Source organism: Trematomus bernacchii, unplaced genomic scaffold (genome assembly GCF_902827165.1).
Source record: "Trematomus bernacchii unplaced genomic scaffold, fTreBer1.1, whole genome shotgun sequence".
NCBI classification, from domain to species: Eukaryota; Metazoa; Chordata; class Actinopteri; order Perciformes; family Nototheniidae; genus Trematomus; species Trematomus bernacchii.
The window spans coordinates 169,446-190,291 of NW_022987761.1; the positions used below are offsets into that span (position 1 = coordinate 169,446).

Genomic DNA, 20,846 nt, shown 5'->3' on the forward strand with positions numbered 1-20,846 from the left:
AGAAGGCCAGAGAGAAGAAGTGTGTTTTTAGAGTGGATTTAAAAACCCCTAGGGTCTGGGCCGACCTCACATGGAGGGGCAGAGTGTTCCAGAGCCTAGGGCCAGCTGCTGCGAAGGCTCGGTGCCCTCGGGTTTTGAGCCTGGTCTTGGGCACTACCAGCAGCAGCTGGTCAGCAGACCTTAAAGCTCTGGCTGGGGTGTAGCGCTGGAGGAGTTCAGCTATATAGGCCGGAGCCAGCCCATTTAGGGCTTTGAAAACAAATAAAAGGATTTTAAAATCAATTCTGAACCGAACTGGAAGCCAGTGTAGTGAGGCCAGAATAGGGGTGATGTGGTCACGCTTTTTGTGGCCAGTCAGCAAACGTGCAGCAGCGTTTTGGACTAGCTGCAGGCTTTTGGACTCTTAGGTGTTAGTATGAGGCTTGGCAGACCGTCTTTATGTGTGCTTGGAATGAAAGGGATGAGTCCAGTTTCACACCTAGGCTCGTTACAAGTGGGGAGAGGGGAATGGAGTGGCCATTGATGCTGATATGAGGGATATCAGTTTTTTGTGTTTGATGTGGTGTTCCAATCAGAATGGCCTCTGATTTGCTGCTATTCAGTTGGAGGGCGTTGTTGCTCATCCAGTGGTGTATGTGTTCCAGGCATCTTGAGACATTTGAAAGTGCCAGATGTTTATCCGGGGCAGTTTGGAAATAAATCTGTGTGTCATCAGCATATGTGTGGAAGCTGATGTTATGGCTCCTCAGTATTTGTCCCAGGGGCAACATGTAAATTAAAAAGAGCAGTGGCCCAAGGACTGACCCTTGGGGTACACCAGAGGTGACACAGTGTGTGTCGGAGGTGCTTTTTCCAAGACGGACATATTCCTGTCTTCCTGTGAGGTACGAGTGGAAAAAGTCCAGAGCCTTGCCAGCGATTCCCACCTCCTGGAGTCGCCGACACATGATGCGATGGTCAACAGTGATGACAGTGACATAATGATAGTCAGTGCTAAAGACATAGACCTCACTCTCATATTATACGTTTCTCTTTGTGGACAAGTTCCTCCTGAGTTGATGCATCACTTCAACCCCCCCCCTCCCCCTCTTTCCCCATTTCCTCAACTCAGAGCAGAAGTAAAGTAGAGTTCCTCTTTCACGTGAGTCACATGTGACAGTTGGTGTTCAAACTGTTGAATAAAAGGAGATATAAGGGAATAGCAGGCAGAACCAGGACTGAGGAGGACGAGATCAGCCGTGTTTCTGTGGACCTGAAGAGAGCTCAGCAGGTGAGGACCCTCCCACAGGAGTCTGTTACTAAAATGAAAGACATTAAGAGCATTAAGAAATAGTGCAGTGGAAACACATTATAAAATAGCATTTAAAAACAGTCATTAAAAAGCAAAGAGAATTAAATAAACATAAAACAAGCTAATATAGAACAACACAGGTATAAATACATGAATAACAGTTACAGTGCAGTGTGAGATATGAATAGTTCAATTAAAAGTGAAAGTCTTCAGCCTGGATTTAAAAAGACCTGCAGGTTTCTGGGAGTTTGTTCCAGATGTTTGGAGCATAATAACTGAACTTCTCCAGGTTTAGTTCTGGTTCTGGGGACAGAAAGCAGACCAGAAGACCCGGGGTGGGGCCAGAGTTGCTGGAAAAGGACGTGGTCAGTCAACAGGAAGTAGCAGCAGTTATTTTAACCAAAAGCATAACTTTGACGAGGCCAGGATATGTTCATCTGTCAGACTGATCATACAATAATGACACAAAAAGAATGTGATATGAAGTAGTACGAGGACTTTCGGGTCTCTGTGTGTCATTCAAGCTCGGCTCTGTGTGTGTGTGTGTGTGTGTGTGTGTGTGTGTGTGTGTGTGTGTGTGTGTGTGTGTGTGTGTGTGTGTGTGTGTGTGTGTGTGTGTGTGTGTGTGTGTGTGTGTGTGTGTGTGTGTGTGTGTGTGTGTGTGTGTGTGTGTGTGTGTGTGTGTGTGTGTGTCCTGTCAGAGTGAGAGGCTCAGTTATCTCAGTGGGTCTCAACGGGTTTGGTCACCATTAGAGTAAACAATTATTTCCGAGGCACATGTTTATATGATCATTATAGGTATAAAAAAAAAAAGAGAATAAATGAAAAACAGGTATGAAATACTATATGACAGTAAAACAAGAATACAGTTTGAAAGGGGAGTGATTTGTAAAATATCCATAAAGAAAAGTAAATCTGCTTCCAGTTCTGTTTCACATGGTGTTGAGAGATGTTTCCATAGATCTCTTCATGTTGCTCTCAAAGTGCACCAGATTGATGCTTTTAACTTCAACATTTAAAAAAAACATCTCCCGGGGGAGCATGCCCTCGGACACCCCTAGAGGAGCTTAGGACCCCCCCTAGAGGAGGTGAGGAACCCCCTAGAGGAGGTGAGGACCCCCCTAGAGGAGATGAGGTCCGCCCCCCACTTATAAAAATAGCACGTTACCCCTGCTTACACCTATATGTGAGCTGATTATCGAGCCTTCATTGTAACAGTCGTGGGTGCACTGTGTGTGTCTGTGGGGAGTGTTGCAGTAGAAAGTTCCACTGTAGCGCCCGGTACCTTAATGGGAAACCCTACATGTTTGAGGACCCTCTATGAAACGTCAAGCTACCCCACAGCACCCCCAAAAGAACATCTCTGGTGCCGCCACTGCTTATCATGCTCAGAGAGTTGTAAAACATTGCACAGACGTCAGGAATGGTAAAAGTTCTGAGGTCCTGTAGTGAATGCATTCTGACATGACCAGCAGGCTCTCTAGTATGGCATGCCATTTAAGCCAAAATTAAATAAATAAATAAATACATAAATAATTAAATAAATACATATATATATATAAATATGCCTATGAAATACATTCTGAAATAAATAAATGAGGCAATAAATATGTATACATGTACATTTAAATACACATTTATTTATTTCATGGGACTTTTATTTCATAATGACACATTTATTTATTTCAAGAGACTTGTATTTCATAATGACACATTTATTTATTTCAAGAGACTTTTATTTCATAATGAGACATTTATTTATTTCAAGAGACTTTTATTTCATAATGACACATTTATTTATTTCAAGAGACTTGTATTTCATAATGACATATTTATTTATTTCAGGGGACTTGTATTTCATAATGACATATTTATTTATTTCAGGGGACTTGTATTTCATAATGACACATTTATTTATTTCAAGAGACTTGTATTTCATAATGACATATTTATTTATTTCAGGGGACTTGTATTTCATAATGACACATTTATTTATTTCAGGGGACTTGTATTTCATAATGACACGTTTCCATTTCTTATATGCAAATGAACGGGGCGTGGTTAGCTCACAGATCCAGACCAAAGCAACAGCACCGCAACGCTGACTCAATAGCTCTGGTTTCACACTCAGCCTGATTTCGCTCTGGTTCTTCCTGTTTCAGCCGCAGCGGAGCCGGCTCTAAACACCGAACACCGGTTCTTAGCTGACCCCACTTGGCTGCCCGGCAAGAACCAAGAACCACGCTCACGTCGGAAGGGGGCGAGATTAACCTGAGCCATAATAACAGTTCATGGCGAGTACGGAAAATGAAAGTTGTAACAAGCAGTAGCGCTGAGCAAAGTGACTAGAAGGCAACCAAAAACACACTTTATAAAGTCAGGCAACACTAACCACGCTTCATGTGATTCTGTTTATTTGTAATGGCGCGTTTCCACTACACGGCCTCGCTCGGCCCCGCTCGGTATGGCTGGGCCGCGATTGGCCTCGTTAGGACCAGCTCACTTTATGGCGCGTTTCCATTACAGTTTAGGAACCGGGTCAGTATCTATAGTAACGCAGTGTAGGCGGAGCGACGCTGCTTAAAACTGCCGTGACGTCATCTTCAATGCGACACAACAATGGAGATGTGAAAGCGATCGTTTGCTTGTTTTTTGCTGTGTGGTTTATTATCACAAGAAATAGACAAGAGTTGTTTCGAAAGAGGCGACGTATAGCAAGACGAGGTATAGAAGAAGCTGACGCGAGAGTTCGGGCAGTCCTCCTACGCCGCAGAGACTACAGGACGACTCGAATCACTACTAACTACAATGCTACTTGGTAAGCTAACGTTCGCTAACTAGCAATGTGTTTAGGCTCACTCTCCCTATACGACCAAAGTATTTCAAGTATTTAATTAATTGTAGCTACCACTTTTACGTATTAAAATATGTATGCTTTTGTTTGTGTATTTCAGAAGTTACCGACCGAGCTACCGAGTGGTGGAATGTGATTGTTCCATCTTTCACACACTCAGTGGAGAACTTCAGGATGCCTGAGGAAACCTACGTCTACCAGGGGTAGCAGTGGCACAAGGTGCAGAGGAGGGCAGGGACATACGAGAGGGTCTGATGCGCTACCTGAATACCTAGAATGTATAATGTAATACCTAAATATTCATTGTATTGAACATAAATACATCTTTTTTTTCACATACATGTGTTTGTCAAATTATTTAAACCAAAAAAATGTTATCAGAATTGACTATTTAGTAAATATTTGAATTTCAAGCACAAGTACTGCCCCATAATAACAATAATCTAATAAATTAAGCAAATATCAAAGCAAACTATAAACATAAATACAAAAGTGTAAAACACAACAGAACTATATTCATAAATGCAAGTGTAAAAAATTGTTAACATGGATGGAGGCTAAAGTATCCACAGCATAAAATAATATGATTATGATGGTTTGTCTGAAAGACACAGCCTCAAGGTTCAAGGTTTTTTATTTTGTCATACGAACATAGCTAGTGTAGTTATGACAATGAACATCTTAGGTCACAGGCTCCTCCAACAGTGCAACACAATAACCCAGATCAACAGAAATATAGTGCAAGTAAATATTAAGCGCTGTGCACCGCTCTCTTTGTATAGGTGTTTTCTTTTGTTCTCTTCTCTTTGAAATATATAAGCAATGTGTTTGAGTCTAGCACAACGAGGGTAATACAATTGAGTAATTTTTCTACATGTATTTATCATGTATTCTTAATACCATTACAAAATATGTAATGTTATGTTTTAGAGGAGGACCTCAAGCTAGCAAACTCAATTTCAAACAGTATGCAGAGTTGTCCTGCTAAAGAGTTCAAATGTTTTATTTAACCAAGTATTTATTCTCTTATTTGCTTTAATTGCAACAGATGATAAAGGTTTCACTGTGATAAGTATTCTCTTAAATCCATAAACCCCTGTACAGTGCTTTGTGGACGATGGTGTTTATGATATTTCTGACTGCAGAGGGACGCCTAGATGATGCCATCTTTCTGTGCGATCGCTGGTGGCTGCAATTATTTATCAACAAGCAATAAGATAAGACATGGCATTGATTCTGCTGGGCCAGTTGCCGTTCCTGCAGGGCCAGATCGTCTCCTCCTCGGTTTGTGCTGTTGATGCAGAGGACGTTGTTGGGAACTGTTCCTCCTCGCTAGTCCCAATGTAATCATCTAGAACAGAAACATGACTTGTAAATTCCACAAACTACTGCAGCACAATACTATAAATAGCAACAACAACTATAGAAAAGACAAACTGAACGTAAACAATGGCACATATGGTGTTAGCAAACAATAGCTCTCGCTAATGCTATCTGCCTAGCTAGCCTTCGGGGCTCCATAAAAGCATGGGTTGTCGAACATAAATGTAAGGATAAAATAGACTTATTTGTTAGAAGTGAGCTTTAAAACAGATAGGGACACAAAGCAGGGACACAAAGCAGGGACACAAAGCAGGGACACAAAGCAGGGACACAGAGCAGGGACACAAAGCAGGGACACAAAGCAGGGACACAAAGCAGGGACACAAAGCAGGGACACAGCTTTCAAGCAAATAACAGCGTTAGCAAAAACGTACCATGCAGACTCCAGTAACGCCGTTGGAGAGTCCAGTGTCTGTGTAGAGACCTCCTGAAAGACTTTGATATTGCGAGTTGTCCCGTCGAGCACCCGCTGGACCTTATCATCTGCAATATAATGGACGTCGTCACTTCCTCGACCGACCATGGTGTGCTTTTCTTTGCCATTGTTGTAGCTCCTCTGTTAACAAAAATGCTGTTTGTAAAAATGGATTATCTCGCGCGCAGATTGTGACGATTCTCTCCGACCAATCAGCAGCCGAGAGCGTTGACGTCACAAACTCAGCCCGGTTGTCTTTGGCCCTGGCCCCACGATTTTATGAGGCCAGAAAAACTGTGAATTAGGACCCGCCGGCCGGTACTAGGCCAAGTGGAAACGCAACCACAAACGGGCCGCTGACGTCACAGCCCTCTTAAATCGGGCTGCGCGCTGTAGTGGAAACGCGCCATTACTCTGACCATCTGTTTGCTGTCATTGATCATTGTGGAGAGCAGGCAGAAGTTTTGTTTTGTATTATAGCAGCTACCGGATGGAATCAATACATGGGCTGCACAGGTTGTCATGTCCGAGTCCGACTATCACGTAGAATCATAATGAAAAGGTAAAACGTGCCTGTAGAAAACGGCTTATGCCACAATAGGATAGCAACAAGTAGTCAAGATAGTCAGTTTAGCTTCGGTTGCTGTTGCATAACTGCGGTCAACTCAGCCGTCTCTCGCGTTCGCTTGGTCAAATCAGCAGCTATTCATTTTTGAGTGCGCAATTAATAGCGCCTTTACGGTAATCGCTGTACAAGAGTAAAATAATGCATGTTTTTTTCTGCTTTATTTGCAATACAAGTCATTTGTACCATAAGTTCTTAATAAAACTGACACTGTTTGACTCAGTCCTAGTTTGACTGCTACAATAAAATGAAGTAGGCTATACTTTTACTGTGTACTTTTTGGGTAATACTCTCTCAAAGTCCCTGAGAACAAACTCATGCCACTTCTGCTATATTTGATGAGATAAAATGATTTGTATCCATAAGTTCTTAATAAAATTGGTACTCAGTACTCTTAGACTACTACCACAAATACAATGAAGTGGCCTACTTTTATTGTGGTACTGTTGGACTCAGTACTTCTTAGACTACTACCACAAATACAATGAAGTGGCCTACTTTTATTGTGTACTTGTTGAGTAATACTCTGTCAAACTCCCTTCCAGAGTACAATCATGCATGTTTTTAGCTATCTTTGATGAGAGATAAAATGGTATTTTGCCATAAGTTCTTAATACAATTGGGACTGTTGGACTCAGTACTACTTGGACTACTCCCACAAGTACAATAAAGTATTTTTACTGTGTACTTCTTGAGTAATCCTTTGTCAAACTCCCCTCCTGAGTACAATCATTCATGTATTCTGCTATATTTGATGAGAGATAAAATGATTTTTTGCAACAAGTTCTACATGAAATGTATACTGTTGGAGTCAGTACTACTTGGACTACTACCACAAGTACAATCAAGTACTTTTACTGTGTACTTTTTGAGTAATACTAGGTCAAACTCCTGACCTGAGTACATTCTTTCATGTATTCTGCTATCTTTGATAAGAGATAATATCTATATTTCAGGTATTTATTTAAATAAGAAGTGACCTTTGAATAAATATTGCAAAACAAAGCCTATATCACCTGCAGGCTTAGCCAGTGTGTATTTCTTCCTAATTTCTCCAAACATATACAAATGCCTGTATTGGAGTCAAAAAGGTGCAGTAGAAGGACTTTAGCAGCATCATGAGAGGCCAACAAGAGTGACAGGGTGTGTCACTGTGCTGAAGGAAGGTTGTGACCAGCTATCCAGGATAGTCTCTAAAGACTTTCCAAGGGGTAACAATGCTGCTGCTGGAGTACTGATCTAGTGGATCTAGTGTTGATGTCATCTGTCTACCTTATCCTCTTAAAATACTCTGTCTAACATTATCTGTGCATTACATTACATTACATTACATGTCATTTGTTAGACACTTTTATCCAAAGCGACTTACATACATTCAGTACTGTGGACAATCCCCACAGGAGCAATTTGGGGTGAAGTGTCCTCCCCTGATTCGAAGTCCAGCACACTATCCACTGAGCCACAGCCTCCCAGTATTGTGAACGCTTATTAAATATAGCAGAAAACATGCATTATTCTACTCAGGAGGGGAGTTTGACAGGGGATCACTCAAACACTTGATTGTACTTGTGGGAGTAGTCCAAGTAGTACTGACTCCAACAGTATCAATTTCATGTAGAACTTGTTGCAAAAAATCATTTTATCTCTCATCAAATATAGCAGAATACATGAATGATTGTACTCAGGAGGGGAGTTTGACAAAGGATTACTCAAGAAGTACACAGTAAAAATACTTTATTGTACTTGTGGGAGTAGTCCAAGTAGTACTGAGTCCAACAGTCCCAATTGTATTAAGAACTTATGGCAAAATACCATTTTATCTCTCATCAAAGATAGCTAAAAACATGCATGATTGTACTCTGGAAGGGAGTTTGACAGAGTATTACTCAACAAGTACACAATAAAAGTAGGCCTACTTCATTGTATTTGTGGTAGTAGTCTAAGAAGTACTGAGTCCAACAGTACCAATTTTATTAAGAACTTATGGATACAAATCATTTTATCTCATCAAATATAGCAGAAGTGGCATGAGTTTGTTCTCAGGGACTTTGAGAGAGTATTACCCAAAAAGTACACAGTAAAAGTATAGCCTACTTCATTTTATTGTAGCAGTCAAACTAGGACTGAGTCAAACAGTGTCAGTTTTATTAAGAACTTATGGTACAAATGACTTGTATTGCAAATAAAGCAGAAAAAAACATGCATTATTTGACTCTTGTACAGCGATTACCGTAAAGGCGCTATTAATTGCGCACTCAAAAATGAATAGCTGCTGATTTGACCAAGCGAACGCGAGAGACGGCTGAGTTGACCGCAGTTATGCAACAGCAACCGAAGCTGAACTGACTATCTTGACTACTTGTTGCTATCCTATTGTGGCATAAGCCGTTTTCTACAGGCACGTTTTACCTTTTCATTATGATTCTACGTGATAGTCGGACATGACAACCTGTGCAGCCCATGTATTGATTCCATCTGATAGCTGCTATAATACAAAACAAAACTTCTGCCTGCTCTCCACAATGATCAATGACAGCGAACGGATGGTCAAAGTAAGGTACAAATAAACAGAATCACACGAAGCCTGGTTAGTGTTGCCTGACTTTATAAAGAGTGTTTGTTTATAAGTGTGTGGTTGCCTTCTAGTCACTTTGCTCAGCGCTACTGCTTGTTACAACTTTCATTTTCCGTACTCGCCATAAACTGTTATTATGGCTCAGGTTCATCTCGCCCCCGTCCGACGTGAGCGTGGTTCTTGGTTCTTGCCGGGCAGCCAAGTGGGGTCAGCTAAGAACCGGTGTTCGGTGTTTAGAGCCGGCTCCGCTGCGGCTGAAACAGGAAGAACCAGAGCTAAATCAGGCTGAGTGTGAAACAAGAGCTATTGAGTCAGCGTTGCGGTGCTGTTGCTTTGGTCTGGATCTGTGAGCTAACCACGCCCCGTTCATTTGCATATAAGAAATGGAAACGTGTCATTATGAAATACAAGTCCCCTGAAATAAATAAATGTGTCATTATGAAATAAAAGTCTCTTGAAATAAATAAATGTGTCGATATGAAATACAAGTCCCATGAAATAAATAAATGTGTCATTATGAAATAAAAGTCTCTTGAAATAAATAAATGTGTCGATATGAAATACAAGTCCCATGAAATAAATAAATGTGTATTTAAATGTACATGTATACATATTTATTGCTTCATTTATTTATTTCAGAATTTATTTCATAGGCATATTGATATATATATGTATTTATTTAATTATTTATGTATTTATTTAATTTTGGCTTGAATGGCATTCCATACTTATGTGCCTTTCAACAAATGTAATGACATCGATCAACAGAATAATACTTAATAATCAAACTACTCTTTATTAGTCACATTAATCATTTAATAATCCATTTTCTCTCTGCTGGTAAAGTAACGTGTTTCTCTTCTATTTGAAGAGGGATCAGTAAGGTAATGCTACCGTGACGGTTTGATTCAGAAGGAGTTTAATGTATAAGATCCCTGATGTTGAGGTGACCAGAATGTTTATTTCCACTGTGTACAGCATGTTATAAGGGACCCACAATCTATCTTTATGCAAGAGATAATGTGCAGCGAGGCGTCTCTATGGGGAAAAGAACACCTGAATCTAGATCCCTCTGCAGGTGGTACTTTAACTATATTTTGATGCTAATACGTTTCTACTTTTACTTGAGTAACATTTTGAATGCAGGACTTTTTATTGTAACCGGTATTCCTACACTCTGGTACTTTTACTCAAGTACAAGATCTGAACTTCTCCCACCTCTGACAATAAATCCTGAGTGGTTACCAAAAAAAAACCCTGCTCTGAAGGTTATTTTCATTTTACAAATCCTGCACTCAGCTTTGCTTTCTCCAATATCATTGAAATGCAGCCAGAAGCTGCTTCTTTTTTCGGTTTTCGCACATTTCTTGACTTTTTTCCGACGCGCTTGCATTTAAATCTGTCTCCCCGTCGCTCTGTGTAGCTGGCCTGTACCACTACACCTGCTGTCTTTGGAGCGTCTGCCCCCCACCCTTCTTTCACATAATGGTATGATCCTAGTGTGTTCTCGCATATGATTGGCCGCATGGTGGCTCAGCAAAATAAAGTCCCGCCCCTCCCTGCATGGATTTTCAGCAAGAGTAGGAGCGGCTGTGTTGGAGACCCCTGAATTAAAGTATCAAGTCACCTCAAGTCAGAAGGCTCAAGTCCAGAGTCATTGGTGTTCAAGTCCAAGTCGAGTCGCAAGTGTTTTGTGATTTTATCAAGTCGAGTCCAAAGTCATCAAATTGGTGACTCGAGTCTGACTCGAGTCCAAGTCATGTGACTCGAGTCCACACCTCTGCCGTCTTGTGGATAGGCCTTTCGAGGTAGACAGGTTTAGCGATGCGCTTTCCCTTTCCATCCAGGGTAGAGTCGCTGATAAGCAGCTTGAGCCTTCTCACTCTTCCATCCCCTCCTGGGTACACTTCCACAACCCTGGCCAGCTTCCATTGGCCACGGGGTATAGTGTTGTCTTGCAGAATGACAACGTCATTTACCATGACGTTTCTGCGGTCCTTGATCCACTTTGGTCTTGTCATGCAGAGCAGCACATGTACTTACCTTGTCTTGATTAATGGATAATAAAAAGTGGAGTTCCATACTGAACACACCGCCTCTGACTCCCTTTCATCGGCTCTACAAGTACCGTTAAAACCTTAACGATACCCATCCCTATGCATTAGAGTAACAAACTTAAACATTTTAAGTGAATCCGTCATCTATTTTCAAAACATAACCAATTAGTTTCGTTGCGTATGTGTTTAGTTTTGTCTCAATGAACAAGTTAACCACACTTTTGAGTGTGCTGTAAGAAGTCTTGACAATCACAAAAACATATTTAGGGGTCAACAAACTGAGTTTCTGTGTGGGCCTGGGGCTGTGGGACATCTGAGAGGAGGGGCATTCATGTGTCCTGTGATGTTCTTGTTGTGATGAGCATGTTGTTGTGTTTGTGTGAAGGTGGAGGCTCTGCTATGAACCCATGTTATTTCAGATGTAAGATTATATAATATTTTCTGTTGGTATCTTTTGGATCTCTGCAGGGAGAAAAGATGGCGACACTGAAAAAGATCCTCTTCAGAACTTTAGAAGATTTGGGGAAAGAGGACTTTGAAGAATTCAAGTGGCACCTTCAGCAGAAGGTCCTAGGATTTGAAGGAATCCCAAAGAGTCGACTAGAGGATGCATGTCGGACGCAAACTGTGGACATCATGTTTCAGAACTACGGCATTGACACTATTAAAGTGACCAGAAACATTTTGAAGGATATGAATCAGAATCTTCTGGAGGAGAAATTATCAAAAATCCCATCAGAACCGACAGGTAGGTCATTAGTTATTAAGGAGTGTTACAAACAGGGAACCTGAGGTCAGGTAAATCACAATGATAACATGGATTGGATGTGTCCTCCTGATATACCACACAGAGAAACACCACCTGTACATGGTGTCAGGGTTTAGGTTCCCCCATGGCCCTGAAAGCTCAGTGGTCAGGGTCAATAGTTTGAATTGCATAGAGTAACAAACTTAAACATTTTAAGCGAATCCATGATCTTTTTTCTAAACATAACCAAGTAGTTTTGTTGCCTATGTGTTTAGTTTTGTCTCAATGAACAACGTTAACCACATGTTTAAAACTGAGACATGTGGTGACTTCTGGGTGTGCTGTAAGAAGTCTTGATAATCACAAAAACATATTTAGGGGTCAACAAACTGAGTTTCTGTGTGGGCCTGGGGCTGTGGACATCTGAGAGGAGGGGCACTAATGTGTCCTGTGATGTTTTTGTTGTGATGAGCATGTTGTTGTGTTTGTGTGAAGGTGGAGGCTCTGCTATGGATCAGTGTGAGGACAGAGAGGAGGGAGCCCCCCCCTCTCTGTGTGGGGAACATGACAGCCAGACCAAAGCTCAGAGGTGAGATCTCCAACTGTCCATGACTCTTCTCCATGTCACAGCTCAGCACTCATTATTCACTCAAAGCTCTGTGTTGTGTTCCAGACCAGAGGACACACCACATTCTGCTGGACCTGGACCTGGACCTGGACCTGGACCTGGACCTGGACCTGGACCTGGACCTGGACCTGGACCTGGACCTGAAGCTGAAGCTGGACCTGAAGCTGGACCTGAACCTGGACCTGAACCTGGACCTGAACCTGGACCTGAACCTGGACCTGGATCTGGAGTAATAATTGCCTTAAAATAAGCAGTATTGTTGCTGAAAAACAAAGTATTTTTTGCATAAACCCATGTTATTTCAGATGTAAGATTATGTAATATTTTCTCTCGGTATCTTTTGGATCTCTGCAGGGAGAAAACATGGCGACACTGAAAAAGAAGGAGACAGGTAAGTCATTCGTTAAAAAATAGTTTTACAAACCCAGAGTTTTCCCTGAAGTTAGCTCACTAAGCCAAAATCCGGCTTCGTAGTACATGCCTCAGGTCCTCATCCTGCAGCCAGGCATCAGGGTCTACACACCACTGAGTCTAAGGGTCCTACTATCCTTTCAGAAATGTGTAAAGTTAGGAACAAATATTGTGATGGATCTTTTATGTTAATTGTAGTATTGTCTCAATTGTGATTCAATGTTTTGTTCATTCAGAGATTCTCACTCAGTGCCAAAGGACGTTCAAATTAAACCTGAAGAAAAAAATTGAGAAAATCATAGAAACGGGTAATTCAAGACCTCTAAATGAAATCTACACGGAGATCTACATCACCATGGGAGAAACTGCAGCTGAAGAGCATGAGGTCAGACAGATTGAAACAGCATCCAGGAAACCAGACAGACCAGAAACAACCATCAGACAAGAAGACCTCTTTAAAGCCTCACCTGGAAGAGATGCACCAATCAGAGTGATGACAAAGGGCGTGGCTGGCATCGGGAAAACAGTCTTAACACAGAAGTTCACTCTGGACTGGGCTGAAGGCAAAGCCAACCAGGACATCCAGTTCACATTTCCATTACCTTTCAGAGATCTGAATAGGCTGAAGAAAAATTACAGCTTGGTGGAACTTGTTCATCACTTCTTCTCTGAAACCAGAGACGCAGGAATCTGCAGGTTTGATCAGTTCTCGGTTGTGTTCATCTTCGACGGTCTGGATGAGTGGCGACTTCCTCTAGACTTCCACAACACTGACATCCTGACTGATGTCACAGAGTCCACCTCAGTGGATGTGCTGCTGACAAACCTCATCAGGGGGAAGCTGCTTCCCTCCGCTCGCATCTGGATAACCACACGACCTGCAGCAGCCAATCAGATCCCTGAGTGTGTGGACATGGTGACAGAGGTCAGAGGGTTCACTGACCCACAGAAGGAGGAGTACTTCAGGAAGAGATTCAGAGATCAGGAGCAGGCCGGCACCATCATCTCCCACATCAAGACCTCACGAAGCCTCCACATCATGTGCCACATCCCAGTCTTCTGCTGGATCTCTGCTTCAGTTCTGGAGAAAGTGTTGAAAACCAGAGAGGGGGGAAAGCTGCCCAAGACCCTGACTAAGATGTACATCCACTTCCTGGTGATTCAGTCCAAAGTGAAGAACGTCAAGTATGATGGAAAAAGTAAGAGAGATCACCACTGGAGTCCAGAGACCAGGAAGATGATCAAGGCTCTGGGAAAACTGGCCTTTGAGCAGCTGCAGAAAGGCAACCTGATCTTCTATGAGTCCGACCTGGCAGAGTGTGACATCGATATCAGAGCAGCCTCATTGTACTCAGGAGTGTTCACAGAGGTCTTTAGAGAGGAGAGTGGACTGTACGAGGACACGGTGTTCTGCTTCGTCCATCTGAGCGTTCAGGAGTTTCTGGCTGCTCTTCATGTCCATCTGACCTTCATCAACTCTGGAGTCAACCTGCTGGCAGAAGAACCAACAACCTCCTGCCTGCCTAAAGTGTTCAGAGACAAGCCTCAACTTATACATCTCTACCGGAGTGCTGTGGACCAGGCCTTACAGAGTCCAAACGGACACCTGGACTTGTTCCTTCGCTTCCTCCTGGGTCTTTCAATGCAGACCAATCAGAAACTCCTACATGGCCTGCTGACAGAAACAGGAAGTAGCTCAGAGATCAACCAGAAAACAGTTGAGTACATCAAGAAGAAGATAAGAAAGAACCCGTCCCCGGAGAGAAGCATCAACCTGTTCCACTGTCTGAATGAACTGAATGATAGTTCTCTAGAGGAGCAGATCCAACAGTACCTGAGTTCAGGAAGTCTCTCCACAGATAAACTGTCTCCTGCTCAGTGGTCAGCTCTGGTCTTCATCTTACTGTCATCAGGAAAAGATCTGGAAGAGTTTGACCTGAAGAAATACTCTGCTTCAGAGAAGGCTCTTCAGAGGCTGCTGCCAGTGGTCAAAGCCTCCAGGAAAGCTCTGTAAGTGGAGATACAAACAACATTGATCAGTTTTAAAAATGATAAATAAAATAAATTGTGTTCATTGCTAATCCTTCCCCAGGCTGAGTGGCTGTAAGCTGTCAGAGAGAAGCTGTGAAGCTCTGTCCTCAGTCCTCAGCTCCCAGTCCTCTAGTCTGAGAGAGCTGGACCTGAGTAACAACGACCTGCAGGATTCAGGAGTGAAGCTGCTGTCTGCTGGACTGAAGAGTCCACACTGTGAACTGGAGACTCTCAGGTCAGTAATCAGCTGATATCTAAAGTACCCAACCTGGTCTCACCAGAATGCGTGACTCCACCACGACTCCTTAACACCGCAGTGCGTGGTGGAGTCACGAACTTTGTTACATTTACGTGTCTGCACCACGCAAACAACGCCAATGTAAAGTGAATGAGGCTCCTTTGTCGTGGTGCACACACGCATTTCTACAACGTCCAGCAGTGAGCTTTTATTCTATAAAACGTTTTTAAAATCTACTTTATAGCTTGTAGTAACTCACAGGAGGCTTCTTTTATTTTATTTGTATTCATAATAATTTTTATTTTTCGTCAGAATGTATTATGGTGCATTATTCACCAATGTTTGTTCTCAAAAAACAGTGCATTGTGTGTAATACAACTGTGATTTGTATTAAATTAGTTCGTTTTTAAGGAAGGCCAGAGCTTCAGCTGTGTCAAAGAGATTGTTCCCTTTAGTTAACGTTATTTAAAATATAATTATATTCCTATTTGATTAAGTCCCCTTTATTGTATTACGGACCCAAAGAGCTGAGCGTCCATTCCCATTGGATAACAGAGCATTTTACACCCGGAAGTAAGTATTCTCCTTACTGTCCATTGATTTTATTTACAGTGATATCTGCACTACTCATCAACTCAAAAACACCAGATTATCTTGTTAATTACACAACATTGATTGGTTTAAATTGTGTACAATGCTTTTGTATTTTCCCCTTTCGATTCGGAGAAACAAATATGTTTTCGGAGTGTGTGGATGGTAGAAGACACTACACTACCCAGAATCCTCAGCTATTGTTCCGCTTTGCCTCAAGCTCTGTGATTGGCTGACCTCCAACTGCATTCCAATGAAAAAAACGTTTGGTAAAAGATCAAATCATACTTTATTCAGCAGTGCTTGCTTTACTCTTTGAAAGTCATCACATGAATGCATTGTAATGAATGGTTTGGCTGCATTAAACATTACACATCTGTCGTAGTTCTTTATTTATCTACAGAGATCGGGCCTCAGAATAGACCGGAAACTATTCTTTTACCGTTCTGTTTTAATTTCACAATAAAGTTAGTAGTAATAATTTGTTTTGATATTATTGTTTTTTATTAACTACTAGACCGCTGGGTCATGTTAAGACCATCTGTTCTGTGTTGCTGTGGGTTTTTTACATCGCTTTTGTGTTACAAATATCAAAACAATAACAGAATATATCCGTCGTAAACTAAACCAGAAACAGCAGTATATTTTATTTTGTTAACACTGTAAACTTGACAGCTTTTTAACCCGCACCTCCTACTGGTTAAAGCACGGTATTACACGTTTAGAGTATTGCAATGCAGGTAGATTGGGTTGCTTTTTAATGACTGTTTTAAAATGCCTTTTTCTTAATGTCTTTCATTTTTGTAAAGCACTTTTGAATGTGTTATATTTGATGAAAACATTTCAATATTAAGAGTACATACTCTTAATATAGTGGGAAAGTGGAAGGTCAATGATATAAATAATATAGAATAGAAAATATCAAGAAGATACTGTAAGTGATCTCTACAATAAAACAGTTTAGTGCCTGATAGGAGGATGTGCAAAACAGACAAACTTATAAGGCTTTATTTAAACATTAAAGAATACTTTAGGTTAAGGTCGTCTTTTAAATAAGAAAAAAGCTTTGGGGGTATCTACAGATATTAAGCCTGACAAAGTACTTAACGTCTAATATATTGCATGGTTTGTTTTGGAACTTGACAATCAACTTTCCTTCAATGTTAACTATGTTGAAGCACTTATTTTAACTGATATTATACATATTAATTATACTCTTATAAGATGTATGTAGATAGTATAAGAAATGTGCAGAATATGTTTAATGGTGGAGGTACACAGATATCGATAGATGTCTTGTGATGCACTGTTGATGAACCTGTGACCCAAGTGTTTCATTCATTGCATAACTACACCGTAGTTGTGTATATGATATGTCAATAAACCTTAGAAAATCTTGAAATCTTGAAAGGGATGTGCAAAATAGCCATTATATACAGTTTTTAATGAACTATTAGTAGAGAATAACGAGTAATGAATATGCTTTAGGGATCTGCAGATACATATTTAATCTTCTCAAGCACCCACTACCAAATATCTCGCCTGATTGTTGGCTGAATTCACTGAATTTTACTCCGGTGTAACTAAAGTCTGATTTAAGGGTTGTTTATATTTCACATCATTAATCCAAATCTGTAAAGTAACTAAAATAAATGTAGTGGAGTAAAAATACCAAGTTAACCTTAAAGAAAGCCCTCAGGATTATCAAAGACCCCCATCACCCCAGCCACAAACTGTTCTGTCTGCTGCCGTCTGGCAGGCGGTACCGCAGCATCCGGACTAAAACCACCAGACTCAGGGACAGTTTCATCCCACAGGCCATAAGACTATTAAACACCTGAACTTAGAAACAACATCCATAACATTCATCTGGCAGCTACTTAGAAATGATTTATCTAATATATCATATTCCAATCACTTGTATATAGACTCTTATTGCACTATTTCACTTTTTACTATTTTACTATTTTTCTTTTTGTATTTACTGCACTATTTGTTCTGTGTAGCCTATCTGTTTTATTGTGTTGCACTGTTGGAGGAGCCTGTGACCTAAGGGGGGGGGGGGGGGGGGGTAGGACACGTTCTAAGCACATGGTGTAGTCCTATAGCTGAGGATTCTGGGTAGTGTAGTGCCTTCTGCCATCCACACACTACGAACAAATATTTGTTTCTCCGAATCGAAAGGGGAAAATACAAAAGCATTGCACACAATTTAAACCAATCAATGTTGTGTAATTAACAAGGATAATCTGGTGTTTTTGAGTTGATGAGTAGTGCAGATATCACTGTAAATAAAATCAATGGACAGTAAGGAGAATACTTACTTCCGGGTGTAAAATGCTCTGTTATCCAATGGGAATGGACGCTCAGCTCTTTGGGTCCGTAATACAATAAAGGGGACTTAATCAAATAGGAATATAATTATCTTTTAAATAACGTTAACTAAAGGGAACAATCTCTTTGACACAGCTGAAGCTCTGGCCTTCCTTAAAAACTAACTCATTTAATACAAATCACAGTTGTATTACACACAATGCACTGTTTTTTGAGAACAAACATTGGTGAATAATGCACCATAATACATTCTGACGAAAAATAAAAATTATTATGAATACAAATAAAATAAAAGAAGCCTCCCGTGAGTTACTACAAGCTATAAAGTAGATTTTAAAAACGTGTTATAGAATAAAAGCTCACTGCGGGACGTTGTAGAAATGCGTGTGTGCACCACGACAAAGGAGCCTCATTCACTTTACATTGGGGTTGTTTGCGTGGTGCAGACACGTACATGTAGCAAAGTTCGTGACTCCACCACGCAATGCGGTGTTAAGGAGTCGTGGTGGAGTCACGCATTCTGGTGAGACCAGGTTGAAAGTACCAGCACATGTTTGCAGTCATTCCTCCTGTCCAGTTTTATCAAAGCAGAATAATCGTGACTTTTAAAAGGTTCTTTGTGGTTTTGGTTGTTTAGTTTTTTGTCATCAAACCATAAACAAAAAAATAGAGGTATTAATTATACTAAATTTAGGATCAATGATGTTGATCATCTACATAGCAATTAAGGCAGAACAATTCACAAACATGCAGAAGAAAATCAAAATTGAGATTAGACAATTGAAAATATTGCAGTAAATCACCTTAACCTGTTAAGCCCGGCAGCCCCTGCCCCCGCTTTCTTTTCTTTTTTTTCCACGAAACTGTGTCTCAGGGCTTCTTAACATTTAACAACCTATTAATGTTTCAAACCCACTTAACGGGAAGAAACTCAGCTAACTGACGATACGAAAGACTTTTACCGAAACAAAACACAAGTCTCACAAGAAGCGTCTAAATGAGCCCTGAGCGAAAAAATGCTGACGCACTTAGCACAGAACTCATGGTAGAAATACTTTATTACTTATCGGATCTGCACAAACAAGATATTAGCTAGCAAGCTGAGATTCCACAGATTATAGGGGTATAAGTATCATCACTGAGCGATCAAAACCCGCGGCAGGGGAAGCAAACCCAGACATCACATGAGTCTTACCGTTGCTGTGTTTCTGAACAAAAGTTGTGTTCAATGGCATTAAAACGATAAAAACGCTGCTGAAGGTTTTTTTTAATGATTTATTTTTGAGATTTTCAATACACAAAGACAGCAGCAATACATTACATTAACCCTGCGATCGCTAACAAAACAACCCCAAGAAACAATACATCAGTTACAATGAGACAATAATGTAATAATCAGGGTTCGTACGGGTGCTGGAAATCCTTGAAAATGCTTGAAATTGTACGAGGTGTTTTCAAGGTTTGAAAAGTGCTTGAATTTTGGGAATGGTGCTTGAATTTGGGATAAAGTGCTTGAAATTGTAAATGCTTTACTTCGATTTTTAGATTAAAAGAAAATAAAGAAGTCGGAGTGCGCTTAATTGCTTCGCTTTTACATAAAACAGCTCCGCCCCGGCCTTCCCGCGCAATGCGCGTGACCGGCAAGTATTTTTGTTACGTGTGACCTGGGCATTCTGATGAGAGTGATAGATGACAGTATGCCAGGAGGTTGCCGTTTCAACGAGCGTTGGCTAGCAGCAGACAAATACAAGCCATGGCTAAGACGAGGGTCAAGCCCACGAGTAGCCTCCTGCAAAGTTTGCAACAATAACGATGGGAGAGTCTGCGCTGACGAGCCACATGAAAGGTACGCCGTAGTAGAGCATTTTAGATTAGGCTAACGTTGCATGTTACGTTTGTTTAAGCTAACGTTAGCGAGCTGAATAGCGAACTCGATGAGAGATAATAATAATTGCAGGCGACAATCATTTCAGAGGAGCGTACCTATGTTATGTGCGTTACAGTCGCCATCCTGTGGTGTTCAGAGGATGAAGCACTCACCGTTGTAATTCAACCCAGTCTCACGGCATTTCGTGTTATAGTCACAAAATATAATCTATTGATTCGACACAGAGCGATTTTAAAAGCAATGTATTTCTACTGGTAGTATGTTTCGTGCCTAAACCAAATGTGACTTGCTCTATCGAAATCAGTCACATTGACCCAAAGACACATTTTCGTTTGTATTACTGGTCTGGGGGAAGCTCGCGAGTGTGTGTGTGTTTGTGTAATTTTGCGTTTGTGTGTATTGTGTTTGTGTACCGGGGAAACACTCACAAGAAACACCGGCTGTTATGCCTGCTGTGGCGTTAGATTACTCCGTTCTCCGCTTGTAATTATGCCGTTACAAGCTTCAAAGTTGTATTTATCATCTTAATTTGCCGAAACAAGTTTAATATTCTGAAAGCCAAGACTTTATTTAAAGTGGACCTATCATGCTATATGTAAATGATATATTGTAGGGCCATACCTATATAAGGTATATTTATACGTTTCTGTTTTCAAAATACCAAACAGATCATGCATTTTAGCCATGCCTCATTTCGCTCTATGTGCTGTTTGCTGTCTACGGTCTGATTCTGCTGACCACGCCCCCCTGCAGGAGAGGGGAGACGTGCTCTGATCA

At 41.0% G+C, this 20,846-nt stretch overlaps 1 protein-coding gene across 1 annotated transcript in view; it reads left to right on the forward strand.

Annotated features, from left to right (window-relative positions):
• The first annotated feature begins 1,151 nt into the window (after positions 1–1,151).
• The window catches only part of LOC117496623 (NLR family CARD domain-containing protein 3-like), a 41,595-nt gene continuing 21,900 nt past the window's right edge, over positions 1,152–20,846 (forward strand). The window contains exons 1-7 of the mRNA XM_034148335.1: positions 1,152–1,270; positions 11,669–11,948; positions 12,444–12,537; positions 12,622–12,805; positions 12,931–12,967; positions 13,224–14,997; positions 15,080–15,253. Of these exons, the coding sequence (XP_034004226.1) occupies positions 11,678–11,948; positions 12,444–12,537; positions 12,622–12,805; positions 12,931–12,967; positions 13,224–14,997; positions 15,080–15,253 (2,534 nt within the window). The 5' untranslated portion in view covers positions 1,152–1,270; positions 11,669–11,677. The remainder of the gene's footprint in view (positions 1,271–11,668; positions 11,949–12,443; positions 12,538–12,621; positions 12,806–12,930; positions 12,968–13,223; positions 14,998–15,079; positions 15,254–20,846) is intronic.